The sequence below is a fragment of the Verticillium nonalfalfae genome (genome assembly GCF_003724135.2).
Source record: "Verticillium nonalfalfae strain VnAa140/NRRL 66861 chromosome Unknown scaffold_70, whole genome shotgun sequence".
NCBI classification, from domain to species: domain Eukaryota; kingdom Fungi; phylum Ascomycota; class Sordariomycetes; order Glomerellales; family Plectosphaerellaceae; genus Verticillium; species Verticillium nonalfalfae.
The window spans coordinates 62513-77571 of record NW_021167295.1 but is presented as its reverse complement, the minus strand read 5'-3'; the positions used below and the strand labels follow the sequence as shown (position 1 = coordinate 77571).

The 15059-nt window shown below is 55.0% G+C and overlaps 3 protein-coding genes across 3 annotated transcripts; 2 read left to right on the top strand and 1 right to left on the bottom strand.

The window, feature by feature from the left end:
• Positions 1-7655: 7655 nt before the first annotated feature.
• Positions 7656-9453, top strand: SID1 (PAK- GC kinase Sid1; the record flags this gene model as incomplete). The annotated part of the gene is made up of 3 exons (XM_028642286.1): positions 7656-8614; positions 8680-9298; positions 9355-9453. The coding sequence occupies 3 exons, from the start codon at positions 7656-7658 to the stop codon at positions 9451-9453; spliced, it is 1677 nt and encodes a 558-aa protein (XP_028493922.1).
• Positions 9454-9991: 538 nt separating this feature from the next.
• Positions 9992-11571, top strand: D7B24_008191 (uncharacterized protein; the record flags this gene model as incomplete). The annotated part of the gene is made up of 2 exons (XM_028642285.1): positions 9992-10119; positions 10182-11571. The coding sequence occupies 2 exons, from the start codon at positions 9992-9994 to the stop codon at positions 11569-11571; spliced, it is 1518 nt and encodes a 505-aa protein (XP_028493921.1).
• Positions 11572-13101: 1530 nt separating this feature from the next.
• Positions 13102-14853, bottom strand: D7B24_008190 (uncharacterized protein; the record flags this gene model as incomplete). Its single annotated transcript, XM_028642284.1, has 1 exon — positions 13102-14853. The coding sequence occupies one exon, from the start codon at positions 14851-14853 to the stop codon at positions 13102-13104; it is 1752 nt and encodes a 583-aa protein (XP_028493920.1).
• Positions 14854-15059: the final 206 nt, after the last annotated feature.

Genomic DNA, 15059 nt, shown 5'->3' with positions numbered 1-15059 from the left:
GTCACCAGGTTGTATACTGGCAGCCCTGCAAATTTCTGACAAGGGCAAAATGCCGTGCCGCAGAGATCTTCGATTCGTCCTTTGCGTGTTCCTTAGCAGATCCTCAACAGTTCTTAGAGCCTTGAGGTCAGTTCGTAAAGGCAAGGAAGCTATGCAGGGCCCCATGATATCCTCAATGCCTTCGACGGGGAGAGTCCTGCCTGATGAGACGCAACCAATGACGACGTCCGAGGTTCCCAGGATTGCGCCCCAGATCAACGATATAGCAGCTTGGAAAAATACCTGGCTATGAAAGCCGAGCTTCTTGGCCGCTTCTCTCAGGTCCCCTTCCGACAGCGTCAGCGTACGCGACATTGATTGAGGCTCTGGGGAATCAGGTGGTCGGCTCATGAGGCGTGGGAAACTTGGCTTTTGCCAGTCAAACAGCTGCTCTGCCCAAAATGCTCTAGAAATATCCAGGTCTATCAACGGAGTCGAGTTGTTGAATGCTGTTACTTGTCCGAATTGAGGCCGAAGTCCTGCTTCTTGACCGGCGAGGATGGACGACAAGTCTTGAATCATGAGGTCGACAGTCCAGCCGTCGTAAATGGCGTGATGCATACGCAGGAGAAGGCGTGGGGGAGCTCCGGCCGTGGAGGTTGCGACCTGCGCCTGGAAAGGGCGAAGCCAGATTCTCTCATAGTCATCCGCAGTCTGTTGCGCGGACAACGTAAACTGATCTACGCTCTGGATATGGGACTTTGGGAGTGATTTGAATATCACACGCACAAAGCTACCCTCAGTCTCAACAAAACCCGATCGGAGAATGTCGTTTTGCTGCACCATCTGTTCCAGGCAATTCCTTACTTGCTCGAGAGAGCATGAAGCAGGGAATTCCAATTCGAGCAGATTGTGGTACGCACTGATGTTGGCGGATGTCTCAAACAGCATAGAACTCTGGAGCTGGGTACACCAGTCAAATCCTTCGATCTGGGACTCCATACTTTGCAGGGTGACGTTCGATGCCAAAATCTGGTCAGCAGCCGGCGGCTGCTTGATATGATGCTGTCTTTGAGTCTTATTGTCCACAGCTCGGACTTTAGTACACAAAGCGGAGATTGTCCTAGAGCTGACCACATCAAGTGGAGATGCTTGGAGACCTTCCTTCCGCAGCGCCGACGCTAGTTGAATTGCCTGGAGGGAATCAATGCCATGTGCTGACAGAACATCCAGAAGAGTCACGGGAGACCCGACAAAATCGGAAATCGCTGACATGATCTTTTTTTCCAGAGGACCCAGGTCGTTCTGCGTCACAGTTGTGTTGGTGTTCTTGTTGACTTGGTACTGGCGCCTCATCTGATGGCGATCAATCTTGCCCGAAGCCAGCCGCGGAAACTCGTTGATGATGACCACATCTCCAGGGATCATAAACGTCGGGAGCCATTGCCTGCAAGTCTGCAGAATCGATTCAGAGGCCAATTCCTTAGATGAGTCTTTGGCTTCGAGAACACAACAGATAACCAGGATGTTGTCGACAACCATGGCAATAGCGTCACGGCATTGTGAGTCTCGTATGGCTGCCTGCTCAACCTCACCAAGCTCGATTCGCTGGCCACGGAGCTTGACTTGATCGTCAGAAATCCGGCCAAAACACTCGAGTGTGCCATCTGATTGCATGCGAGCTTTGTCTCCTGTGCGATATAGACGGCCGTAGGGAGAGTCTATGAAGGCCGCATCGGTTTGTTCGGGCCGGTTCAGATAGTTCCTTGCAAGCTGATGGCCACCCACCACCAGCTCGCCAATTTGGCCGATGGGTGATACGGTGAAAAAAAAGCTAGAGTCGTCAGGCGGTATCTCAATGACGAAACATGAAACCGTGTCGAACGGAACTCCTATTACGCGGGGCGACGAATCTGCCGAGAAGGCAGTTTGTAATGTACTAGCGAAGCATCAGTCAAAGAACCAAAAGTGATACGACGGGCTGCTGACCAGTGAATAGCTGCTTCTGTCGGTCCATACATTCCCCAAAGTATACTTGGTGAAGTTGAGTTTCCTCCGAACTCTTTCACAACCCGAGGCGTCAACATTTCTCCGATCGTGAGCAGCAGCTTCAGCGAGGGTACGCTTGCTCTGGTTCGAAGGAGGCTTCCAGCGACGGTGGGCGTCAGCTCGCATGCGTCAACACGCATTGCTGTCATGACACCCGGGAGGTCATCCAGCATCTTAGACCTGTCACAGGTGACCAACGTACAGCCTCGAAACAAGGGAAAAAATATTTCGAAGACAGACACGTCGAAAGTTGGCGAGGCAAATTGCAAGAACCTCTCAAACTCTGGAATATGGCGGTCGTGAGCAAGCAGACTTTGCGTTGCGGCATCGTGAGTAATGCCTACTCCCTTGGGAGTTCCTGTAGAGCCTGATGTGTACATGACATATGCCAAACACTGGGGCTCTAGGGGCTTGATTGTAGGCGTTTCTTCCTCAGCGACTGAGAAATCCGTGACCAAGTCAAAGACAGTGTTGGTGTCCGTCAAAGTGATCAGAGAGACACCGAGCTCATCCCCAGCGACTTTGGGGGCCAGGTCCGGTGTCGTCAGCACAACCCTGGCACCAACATCCTGCAATATGAACTTGATTCTCTCGGGTGGTGCATCGAGGTTCAGGGGACAAAAGGCGCCACCAGCTTTCAAGATGGCTAACAGGGCGATGTACAGTTGTGTGCTCTGTGGGATCAGGACGGGGACGATAAACTCGCTCTCAGGAGACAAGCCGCGCGAGGCAACTACCTTAGTAGCTAGTCGGTCTGCAGCTTGGTGCAGTTCTGAGTAGGATACTTCAGACAAATGGCCGAGAGGACAAAGAGAGGAAATAGAAGGAAGACCATGTTTTGATTGTTGCGCAACGAGCTCGTGGAGAAGATATGGTCCGGGCAGTCTTTCGGGTGGATGATTTGATACGGATAGTGCGGAGCTGGACTGAGACGCCATCGAACCGGTCTCTTGGTTCGACATGTTGGACTGCTTGAAGACTGTCCCGGGAAAGATATGGCGATCACTAAAATCCGAGCGGCACTGGTGTAGCCGGGAAGGTTATAATGCCGTGGGCTTCATGTGATGTGTCGAGCGAAACCGACCTGGTAGGTGAGAGCCAAGGATTGTATGTAACGCGAATCACGCTTTCGCATTGCTGCAAAGTGTCAAGCAGAGTAGATCGCGGTGCCGTGATAGCGGGGGAGAGCTTAGGAAAGCTAACACAGCGAAAGTGGCGCCAGATCTGTAGAGATTGGACCAGGTACCAGCTTTGTGCAATGAGGTCAGGTCGAGCGACTCGTCGTGGCAGCCAATTATGTTTGAGGTGATTGACAGATTCAGGGCTTAGCTGCAAGCTCGATGTGCTGGGGTGAACACATGCGCATCATCTAACAGGGTAGGACGCTCGACGTTGGAGACTCGTCAGCCTCTCACAGGCCAGCGATTACTCAGCGTGGACCGACCTGGGGATAAAACCGCGCGAAGAGCTCGACGTTGCCGCTGGAGACGCTTGAGTGTCGACGTAGATGATGCAATCAATGATCGTTGATTCGTCGACCTTGTTGTAGAAGGGGGTTCCTGCAATGCAACGCAGACCGTGTGCCGTCCCTGATCGAAAGGGGAGGTCAGGCCTGTGGCGACGAGGATTCGAACCCGTGTCAAAGTCTATAAGAGAATTGTATGAGAAGACGCATCAGGCGGCTAACGGAACTGCGTTTCGTGCCGTCCCGCGGGTTGGGTGCAAGGGACGAAGCTCGTCCGGCGGTTGAGCTGTGCTGGGGCTTAACGAATGTGGCTTCAGATACATAACTACTTAGTCGCGCTTCTGGTCCGGAGGAAAGCAGATTTTACCGTGTTGACAGGGCCAAGATAGAGTTAAAAGACTTACTTCCAGGCCAGGGTGTACAATCAAGCGACAGCTAGGCTCATGCCTGAGCAGCGGACACGCCAGTCAGTAATCTCCTTGACGCAGGGTCGTAAGGCTGAGAGGGGCAACCACCGTCTGGTGAGGGACGCGACTGCTGGGTAACCAACGAGGCTTGCCACTCGGGCGATCTATGTCGTCATCAACCGGGGGGTGTGGCTGGTCAGGGCAGTCGGAACAAAACATGTGTCTGGAAGCCTCTCAAGACTTCTAAGGGCGCAGCTGCCAGAAGTACGTTGAGCTCTGGTTAGACAGATTTGCTTGGCTTCACTGGGAGCAACTGTCTTGAGGCACAACAGGAGGTGAAATGTGATTAGGTAAGAAAGTCGGCTTTCGACCTGTTGCCAGCGTATGGGTCATCGCTTGATGCTTCAGCCGACTTGAGACCCCCTCATTGCAAAGCGCGTACTTTGCCATACGGTCAGGTCAAGGAACTAGCCCACTGGAGCAGGGAGGACACTGGGTCTCGGGCTCCGATGTCCGAGCAGCTCAATGACCGCGGAGGTCGGGTGCCGAGACAAGCGCCAGGATACATGAGGGGAGTGTCCATCAACCCTCATTTGAGGCAACTATTGGGAAACCTCGTACAGTAGGCGATGAAGGGGACCAGGTCTTTGCGCCTTAACGAAGAAATAGTTGCCGTTATTACCAAGGGTCCTGACTCGGGGGGGCCGTCCAGATTCCTCGTGGGACGGGCCAGTGTGTGCCAAGTGACACGTTCTCATGGGCCGCTGATGAAGAACTGCAGGAGGCAGGAAACAAGCTCGTCGTAGGCGTCGGAACATGAGATGTGACAACAAGAGGCGAGAAGGGATGGCGCCATGACGGGTTCTGGAATACGTGATATGGGAGCATGGAACCCGGAAGGCTGGAAGTGATGGCTGCATGTGACTTGAAGAAAAGAGAGAGGGTGGGGTGGTCACCATTGCCATCCCACTCTGCAGTAGACAGGATGCGGGTGCATAACGCCGGTTGAACTGCTCAAATCGGCCAAGGTGCCATCCAAGAGTCGAGCCTGGTGGTGGGCAAGTGGGGGGCGGAGCGCGGCGGAAGAGGAGATCGGATGTCGTTGGGTCCATTAAGTAGGGTATGAACAACTGCGATGACAACTGCGACGATGGAAGCGAAAACGTCGTCTGGCCCAGACCCTAGCAGCCTTGGGGCCGTGGAGCGGTCGATCGAAAGACGCAGAGCCAAACTCAATCCTGTGGCCCAATGCGGGACGAAGCGAAAGAAGTACACCAGCTCATTCAACTGCAGTGCTGGGAACTTGATGGAGTATGTGCCAAGAGCGTAGTGGCATCGGATGAGATTACTCTCCTCTCTGATTCCAGGTAGGCACCGCAATGAAGTCAACGTCGGGTGTTGATGATGTTCGGATCTGAATCCTCGCAGTAAGGTAAGGGCAACTGGGCACCTAGTGGGAATGAACAGTTCAAAGTCAATTACGGTAGTGCGTGGCGGCGGGATGATCAGGCCTGGTCGGGGTAACAGAGGCAAGTAGGTAGGTACCTAGCGAACGCGACGAACGGACCGAGACGAAGAGAAGGAGCAACTGGCACGATGCCTGGGCGAAGGGGCAGGTGGCATGGATCAGAGTTTTCACACTCTTGCCGGCCCATGATGAAACTGGCTTGACGGCTCCGAGTTTGCACTGCGGTCAAGGGCGAAAGGGAAGTTCCCATCGGCCGAGGTCTTACCCACTGACTGGCCTGTGCCGTCTGATCCTTGCCAGCTCTCGCGCCTCTGATCTTATCAGATCATCAGATAAAATTCCCTCACCCCCACTTGATCCACTCTCCATCCAATCATGGGGTTCGTGGCACCCGAACCACTTTCCACCGCGAGCAAGCACATCGTCACCTCGTCATCTCCTCGTCTCGTCACCCTACGAGCCCCACGAAGACCATGCCTCATTCAGGTCTTTTCCGGCACATCCTCGCGCTTGTGCCCAGTCCTGGATACTACTCTCCGCTCTCGGAGCTGACCGGTGCGTCTTGGGCTCTTGTTCTATGTGGTCCCTCTGATTCTCTAGTTTCCCCTCTGCCCCACCTCTTCTTTTCTGGCCCAGCTTCCAATCCCGCCGATCATTCCATCCCGTCTCCGGCCACGACAACGACATGAAGGCCAGCTCAACGGGGCCCGTGAGACCACAGCCAGCCCCCCGCGTCAGACCCTGGATTGGATCTTATCAGATCCGAAGATAGCCCCGAATTCGAGTTCGCGGCGGATCTGTTCAAGGGGCCCCTGCAATCCAGCCTCAACATGGCATCACGGGCCTCGCTTGCAGATTCTTCAAGCCCTTGACTACCCGCAGCATGCTCCAGGCCTCGCTGGCGCCGAGGAGGAGCAGCAGAAGGAGGAGCGCTCCGTAATTGCCTCTTCCCACTTACCGAACCGAACACGACCGAGGACTACTGCTGAGGGTGCTTCAAACTCTTCTGTATGTACCATCCTATCGAGAGCTGATGCTTGATGGCTCTCGCCTTCTGCCCTTGGCAAGGCCCAGCCACACTTGGCCGCCGCCGAGGCGATCACAGCAATATTAAGACGGCCGCAACGTCATCCAGCATAGCAATTGTGTGCGTGCGTAGACCGCTACGTATTGGGAGGGAGGCGTACTACCTAGGAACAAGGCCCTACCTACAACAGACGAGCCACACACACACACCATCGTCGCTTTCGGGACTCAGCACAAGCACTGATCTTCTCCCGATCCACTGCACATGCCGAACATCGACCCTTACTTTTTTCTCACAAGCCTCGCCATTACCCAATGGCCAGCTGCCAAGCAGGGACTACCCGGACATCGCTCCTTACTGCCGTACAGTGGTCCCTGAAGCCCCCTGTCCTGAGCGCTACTCGAACGACGACGGAAACCCTGCCGCCCCTCACCACGTCAAAGGAGGGCATCTGAAGCCGAGCTCAACTGCATCTGGGTCGTCTTCTGCACACCACCTGCCTCATGGCGATGAGACGCTGCAGCTGTGCGCCCATTAGCCTGACATGTCGTCCCGACGAACAACAAGGGGGGGTGTGGGCACGGGTGTGAGTGCAGTCATACTGTGAGTAGACCGAACAGGAGAAGAGAGAGAGGAGGCAAGGAAGTAAAAAAAAAAAGATGCCATGCGGATCGGCTGTCCTAATGCGCTCGGCTTGTCGTCGCAACTCCGACGGTGTCCATGATGAACCTCGTGCGATGCCTCCACACCCCTCCCCCCCGCCAGCGACGGCGACCCTCGTCTCCCCATGGTGGTGAAACTTAAGATGACTCTATTGTGTCTTCGTCAGTTGCCTGCACTACATATTACCCCTCAGGTCGCCCGTCCGTTTTTTTTTTTGATCCTTCTATTTTCTTCCCTCCCTCCTCGTCCTTAGCATTGCTACCGGTCGCTGACATTCACACATACCTGACTACCCCATTCTACCCACTTCATCTACGTCACCAGACAACCCTCCTGAGCGTCTGGAACTTTGCTACCTCGCGCATTCGGCCAATACTTCTAGTCGAATAACCAACCTTGAGTCGTCTATTCGAGTGTTGGGCGCCTAGCAGCACATTCTTCGATTCCGCATAAGTTCGTTGGCAGTCCACCCACAGCCTGGAAGCTTTTGTCATTCGTTGCGACGATAGGAAGCTAGCTTGAACTTCCCTGCCAAATCACCGGAGACGCCGTTCGACCCGCACCACCGGCCACATTTGTCGTTAATTCCCGCTCAACATGTCCCCTCATCTCGATACGCCCATGAGCACCACAGAGGCCTCTGAAGCCATCCAGAGCTTCTCGGCTTTCAGCAATGGCGGTGCCGTACAGAACAGCACCGCCGTGAACGGTTTCAACGGCACCAGCAACGGTAATGGCCACACTGCTCCCACACAATCCTCTCGCGCCCTCAAGTCAAACCTTCAGCCCACCGACCCCAGTGAGCTTCATGACCTGGTTTGCGTTGGCTTCGGCCCCGCCAGTCTGGCGGTCGCTGTCGCCATGCACGACAACCTTGCCGCCGGCAACCCACTCGTTCCTAACGCCACTGAGAAGCCCAAGGTCCTCTTCCTCGAGAAGCAACCTCGTTTCGCGTGGCATGCCGGCATGCTGCTTCCCGGAGCCAAGATGCAGATTTCGTTCATCAAGGACATGGCTACGCTGCGCGACCCCCGCTCACACTTTACCTTTTTGAACTACCTTCAACACGCTGGCCGTCTTGTCGAGTTCACCAACCTGGGAACCTTCCTCCCCTCGCGAGTCGAGTATGAAGATTACCTCCGTTGGTGCGCCTCTCACTTTGACGACGTTGTGCAATACCAGCGTGAGGTCGTGTCGGTGTCGCCCAACCCTCAGCCCGAGGGTGCTGTCAAGACTTTCACCGTCAAGTCACGCAATGCCAAAACAGGCCAGGTCACCACTGTCCAAGCGAGGAACGTTCTCATCGCCGCTGGTGGACGGCCTCTGATCCCGAAGAGCCTTCCCGCTGCTAGCCCCAAGGTCATTCACTCCTCACAGTACGCTCACCAGGTGCCCAAGATTCTCAAGAACACTCAGGCGCCTTACCGCGTCGCCGTTGTCGGTGCTGGCCAGAGCGCTGCCGAGATCTTCAACAATGTTCAGAAGCTGTACCCCAACTCAAAGACGTGGCTCGTCATGCGCTCCGAGTTCCTGAAGCCGAGCGACGACTCTCCCTTGTAAGTTCCATGCACAGCAAACTGGCCCTCCGTCCCGTTCGATTGGCTAATGGACACTGTCGCAGCGTCAACTCGATCTTCAACCCCTCCTACACAGACTCCCTGTACCCCCGCTCCCAACAATACCGCCGGGCGCTGATCAAGGACGCCAAGGCGACCAACTATGGCGTCGTTCGCCTCGAACTCATTGAGCATCTCTACGAAGTCATGTACGACCAGAAGCGCGAGTACGGCGATGATGAGCGCCAGTGGCCTCACCGCATCCTCAATGGAAGGAGCATCGTCAGCGTCAACGAGGGCAACCACGAGTCGGACAGGCTTCAGTTGCACGTGCGACGTGTCGAGGACAGCTTCAACCAGAGCGGCATCACTGATGAGTTCCTTGAACAGGGACCTAGCAGCGAGGAAATTCTCGATGTCGACCTCATCATTGCTGCTACCGGCTACCAGCGCAATGCACACGTTGACATGCTGCGCGACAGCTGGAACCTTCTTCCCGAGACTCAGCCCGTGAGCTCCGGCCCGCGTGAGCAGGTCGATGGATGGGAGATCTCCGAGGGTAACGTCGACTCTGGTTCGAGGAAGCTCGAAGTCGGACGCGACTACAAGATCCGCTATGCGCCTGGCGCCATTGCCCCTGATGCTGGTGTTTGGCTGCAGGGCTGCTGCGAGGCCACCCACGGCGTAAGTTCGCAATTTCCGATTCGTTATTTTTCAAGTATACTAATGACCGCCTTCAGCTGAGCGACAGTTTGCTTTCCGTGCTTGCCGTGAGGTCCGGCGAGATTGTTGATTCCATCTTCCCTTCGCAGTCCAAGTCCGAGACAAGCTCGGTCTGATATTACGAACACAATAATTATTTCTTGGCACAAGAGGCACTAGGGTCATATGAGGGCGCGGATTTTTTTCTTTTCAATTCAAATAGAACCTGGCGGTGGTGAAAGGACGTCCATCCGACAGTCATGGCAGGTTAGATGCGCGTCGATTGAACATGGTATTGATTGGTATGGGTTGCCCAGGTGCAGCCAAAATACGGGAGTCAGGCATTATGAGATTTTGTTTTTAAAACTTTGGGTCATTTCATCAAAAGAGCATTTTCATTTCCCCATCTGGAGATACTACACTTGCAGCTGACATGACAACATGGAATCGTGAAGGGGCCTGTTGGCATTGGGCAAGCAATGCGTACATCGAGGAGTCGTGAAGACGTGTTTCAGGGTTCATCCGTGTGGCGGGTCATTTCAACACTGTAAAAGTGCATTGTGTCGTCACAGCCGTGGCTGATGACACCAGTGGTTGACATCCGACAATACCATCGCATTCGCGCTCGACGTCATCTACATAAATGCATATCGTGATCGAAGTCCAGTAATGACCATGTCGCCCCCCGCAAAGGCAGGACTGATTGCACGGTCGGTCGCTTCGTGCTTCCTATTCAGATTCTCCGCCTCAGCGAAACCGCAAGTCGCCCTCTTCAGACGAAGCGCCAAAGTGCGCGCTTACCAGTGAGCATCTCTCTCTTGAGGTCTCAGCTGGACGACCAGCTCACTGAAGTCCCATCACATAGGCATCGACTGGGACCCATTGCTGGCAGCATCGAGGAGACCGATGCATCGCCCGTCGCCGCTGTTTGGCGTGAGATCAAGGAAGAGACAACATTGACGCCAGCGCACCTGAGCCTCTTTCGTCAGGGAAAGCCGTACTCGTTTACAGACGAGGGGGTCGGTCGCATATGGACGGTCCATCCGTTTGCTTTCCATCTCAAGGACAGCCGAGATGAGTCTTGCATTCAGCTCGATTGGGAGAACGAAGGCTGGACTTGGCATGATCCCCTTGACGTCACGGATGATGAGTCGTTCGGAGGCGTGCCGTTCCTTGCGAAAAGCCTACGACGCGTCTGGTTCGAGATGGACCTAGGCGAAGAGAGGGGCAAGATCTTGCGAGAAGGCCTGCTTATGCTTCAAGACGACCATAGCAGCGGCGCAAGGCAGCTGGCCGGCAGAGCACTCAGAGTGTTTCAGGACATCGTTGCCCTCGGTCATGGCGAGAACATTGATGTCTGGTGGCGGAATGCGAGGTTCGCGGCCTGGCACCTGTGGAAGAATGGCCGCGAAAGCATGGGTGCCGCCATATTAAATGTTCTCATCCGTGCTCTTACGATTGTCGAGAGAGAGGTCCAGCGATTCGGGAGTGATGTGGTTGAAGCTACTCTCTTACATTCTATCGCACGACAGCTCGACCAATATTCCGAAGCACGAGCAGCCACCATTGGGTCCTTCGCGAATTCTCTTCAGTCGGTGCTCGAAAGAGCCCAGCCCGATACAAAGAGCCCAGTCAAGATCCTCACTCTGTCATCGAGCTCCACCATATTTGAGTCGCTACAGATGATCATCCAGGAGACGGATGTTTCTCTTGACCTTCGCGTGCTGGAGTCGCGGCCGCTTTTTGAAGGTGCGCAAATGGCCTCCAGATTAGCCGCCTGCGCTCAGGATCCAACAAAGGCACAGCGCAATGCCGTCTGCGTCACCGTATACTCTGATGCATCAGCCGCCATTGCAAGCCAGGGAGTCGACATTGTGCTTCTCGGCGCTGACCTCATCAGCAGAGAAGGAGACGTCAGCAACAAGGCTGGCTCCTTGCCCGCCGTCCTCAGCGCTCGACATGTTTCACCCGGCGTGCGAGTGGTTGTCATTTCGGAGCGAGAGAAGATACTTCCATTCGCAGTGCCTGGCCACGCAGAGGAAAATGATGTGGCAGAACTAAAGAGAGCATGGGGCCAGGGGACAGATAATGATATCTCAGGCCGGGTCGCGATCAAAAATGTCTATTTTGAATGGGTGTCTTCCGATCTGATCACCACCTATATATCCGAGGACGGAGAGCTGACCCGAGGGATGGTCGCAGAACAGGCGGATCTGATTGAACAGCACGCGGACCGGCTCTTTGCGGAGCCGTAAATGAAGTTGAAGATTCGAACTCGAAATGTTTCAAGATGCCTCGTGTTCACGAGCCCGCCCTGTACGGCCATACTTTGGCTCACTGCCAGTACGCTTCCTTCCACGGTTGCGCCGCGCTTCGCTGATGGTCGCCGTGGCCATCCACGCGACCCAAACGATGCCGGCCACGATGCCATATGCAACTTTGAACCTGGTCTCTGCTCCTGCAATCGCCAGTCCAATGCCTCCGTTGATGATGCCAAGCGTGATTCCCACTCTTCCGCCTGCTAAATGTAGGTAGGACCAGCCGGTTCGGCGCCCAACTTTCTTGAAGTAACGATGATGCAAGTAGCCCATGATTGGCATCAAAATGAAGACTACGCCCAGCGCACTCCCGATACCAACGTGAGCGGCCACCAGGTCGTCGTCGAGCTGCCAGAGTCAGGCACGTGCGTTCACCGCGAATGTCCTCAGCAACTGATTCACTTACAAGGGGAAACCCTCCATCCTGAACCAAATTTACAATGTAGGCACCTAAGCCAATCGAGGCGATGAACAAGGCTAGAGCGGCCAATTGTGTGATGGCGTGAAACCAAATCGACATGCGCCCCGGCACCAGCCTCATCAGAACGGCTCCGAGTGGGAAGAGGGCAACGAATGCAACCAGGGCGAGGATTCCGTGTACCGTTCGCAGATACGAAGCACGTTCGACATCGAACCCCGCAAATCCGAACTGCGACGATGATGATGACATGATATCGGATAAGCTCTGGGAGCCGGAGCTGTCGGAGCCACCACCTGAGTTTGGCCCATCAGAGCCCTGCTCTTCGTGATACCATCCTGGCATCTTGAAGGCGTTTACTGTGTATGCTGAGCAATATGTGAGTATGAACAGGTGTGGCATCTTCTAGCTTCAAGCAGCTGGGAGCAGGGCTTTCCCCAGGGATGACTACCTTGCATTGCGGTGAGGCTGGAAGCCAACAGAACGTATGACAATGCCATTTCCTCGCGTCGAGAAATTTGGGCCATGCATAAATGCAAATGAAGAGATGCTGGTCTTGGAAGGCGGCAGGTCCCAGCCCTTTAAGACGTCTCCGACGCCTGTGATCGACACGGACACGGTTGGGGTTGTGCGGTTCACCACCACAGCAGAAGCACCAGCATAAAGTCTGCATCCAGATGGCACGCGCCGGCATGAGCTTTGCTGCCTCAGAAACACCGATGGCCGAATCAAGAAGTGCCCGACAGCTGGCATGAGACGAGAAGAACGCGTAACCGCCCTGAAATGTCGACCAACATCCCGACAGACCGCTTTCTTCGTGGCCCATCATGTGTGCGGGTGTGTAGCACAGGACGCCCGCCGCGTCAGCATTTCTACTTAGACCTGTAATGAATGTGATTTTGGTAGGCACCATCAAGACAGCTGCTGTGCAAAGCCATCGAACCTGACTGATTCGGCGACATCGCACACCTGTTGCGTTTTACTGAATGACATGCCCATTGAGGTCGCTCATATATGGAATTGTATGACGGCAGCTACTAGCATATGCTTTACTCTTGAGGCACTGTTTCCTCCTCAATAGTCTTCTTCTGCATCGTGGCTAGCTGTGCGTGGAGACCCTGCTTTCCAACCTGCATTGCTCGTTCGATCTCGCGTTCCTCCTCACGCAGCCTGGCTTTGCCCATCTCTAAGCTGCGCTGCTGCTGTCGTTTCTGCTCGGCAACCCTCTGCTCGTGGTTACGTAAGGCAGCTTCGCGACGCTGCTTTGCGTCCCTGGCCTTCTTCGTGGCCTCGTCTTCTGCAGTAACCTCTCCACCTTCGGGGGCTGGCTCGGCGGTTTGAATAAACGTCTTGATGAGTGGATCACGCACTGCGGGTGGGAGTGAGATGTACCGAATGTCCACGAGGAGTTGTGATGGCAGTTTCGCGATGCTGGATTTGTTGTTGAGAACAGAAACGGGCAGGGCCTTGAGCGCCGCGGCGAGGTCCGCTTTAAGTGTCGCTTGGGGCATCTTGAGCCGGTTGATGTGCTCTCGGTACCACTTCTCTCGGTCCTTGTCCTTGATGTGGGGATCCGTCATCGCCGCCTCCTTCCTGTATTTCCTCTTGAACTCTTGCCAGTAGAGCTTCGGGTTCGCCTTGTCCTGTAACAGGGCCATGTATGGGATTCGAGGGTCAGTCTTCTCCTGCCTGGCTCGTTGTTCCTTGAGCTCCTGGATCTTGTCCTTGGACCATTCTTGCCATGTTTCTTTCCTCGCCTTCATGGTGTCCAAAACCGTGTACCGTGGGTCGTCCACTAGACGTCCTTCCTCTATCAATTTGTCCCAGGTGTTGTAGGGATTGATACTGTGATCGTCCAGGAGATCTTTAAAGAGAGCTCTCGCGTCTTCCTCGGAGAACTGCACGCCATCCGCTCCGTCTGGCCAATCGTCTGCATTTCCATCGTCGTATTCGCCTGGATCGAGACCGTATGCCTCCCCCATTGCTTGCAATTGGAAGGCAATATCGGCTTCGCTGAACTCTACAGCCTCCTCCTCGCCCGAATCGTCGGTTCTTTGGCGCTTTGGTCGATGCTCCCCGTCGTCGCCCACATCGTCCTCATCCTGCGCTTCGTCGTCTGTTACCTCGACCTCCTCGTATTCGGAGCTGTCGTTGTCTTCCGGCTCGTCCGTCGCAGCAGAGGGGTCCGGGGCTCCTGGTCGATTGCTTGCTCCAGGCGCAGGAACCGGCCCGTCCTTCGTTTTGGCATCTATTTCTGGCGCGGTCTTTGCGAGAATGCGCGCCTGGTCCAGCTCCAATATTCCAGGTTTCAGCTTCTCGGGAATGCGCCAGTAGCTGGTGTTTTTTTCGGGATTGTAGGCGAAACGTCGGCCATACTTGGTCGTGACGAGAATCCATGGTTCGAAGCCCGGTATCGCAGCTTTAGTGCGCGGCCTGTCGTTGGGTTGGGGCCGTGGACGCGAGTCGCCGCCGCCCCGTCCACCTCGGGCAAATCCCCCTCCACGATGGTGATGGCCGGAGACTGGGCCTTGCGCCGCATTCAGTTGCGCGAGATAGGCATTGGCAACATTGGGATCTGACAAATTCGGTATCGCCTGGTGCTGATGGTGGGGACTAGGACCGAGGGGATGCGCGGGTGCCGCTGGCGACAAAGGTGCGCTTGGTCTCGTGTATGTCGACTGCTTCGTTTCGGTATTGTAGTAGTACTTGTGTCCACTGGGTGCCGTGTGCTCTGTCCAGCCGGGGAGAAGTGGTGGTGGGTTCGCGACATTAGGAGAAGGTTGGTACGTAGACTGCAACATCGCGAAATCAACGGTCGGCGCTGAAGAAAAGTTGAACAGCGGTTGTGTCTGATCAATAATCAAGCCGTGATGATGCAAAATCGGGTGGATCAGGTAGATGGCGGCGAAACATCGGTCGTCTGATAAGATAAGAGCTGCTGCTCAGAAGCTCTAATGCTTAAGCGTCAGTGGCCAACAAGGTGCATGTTGGTGTCACGGGGCCATCA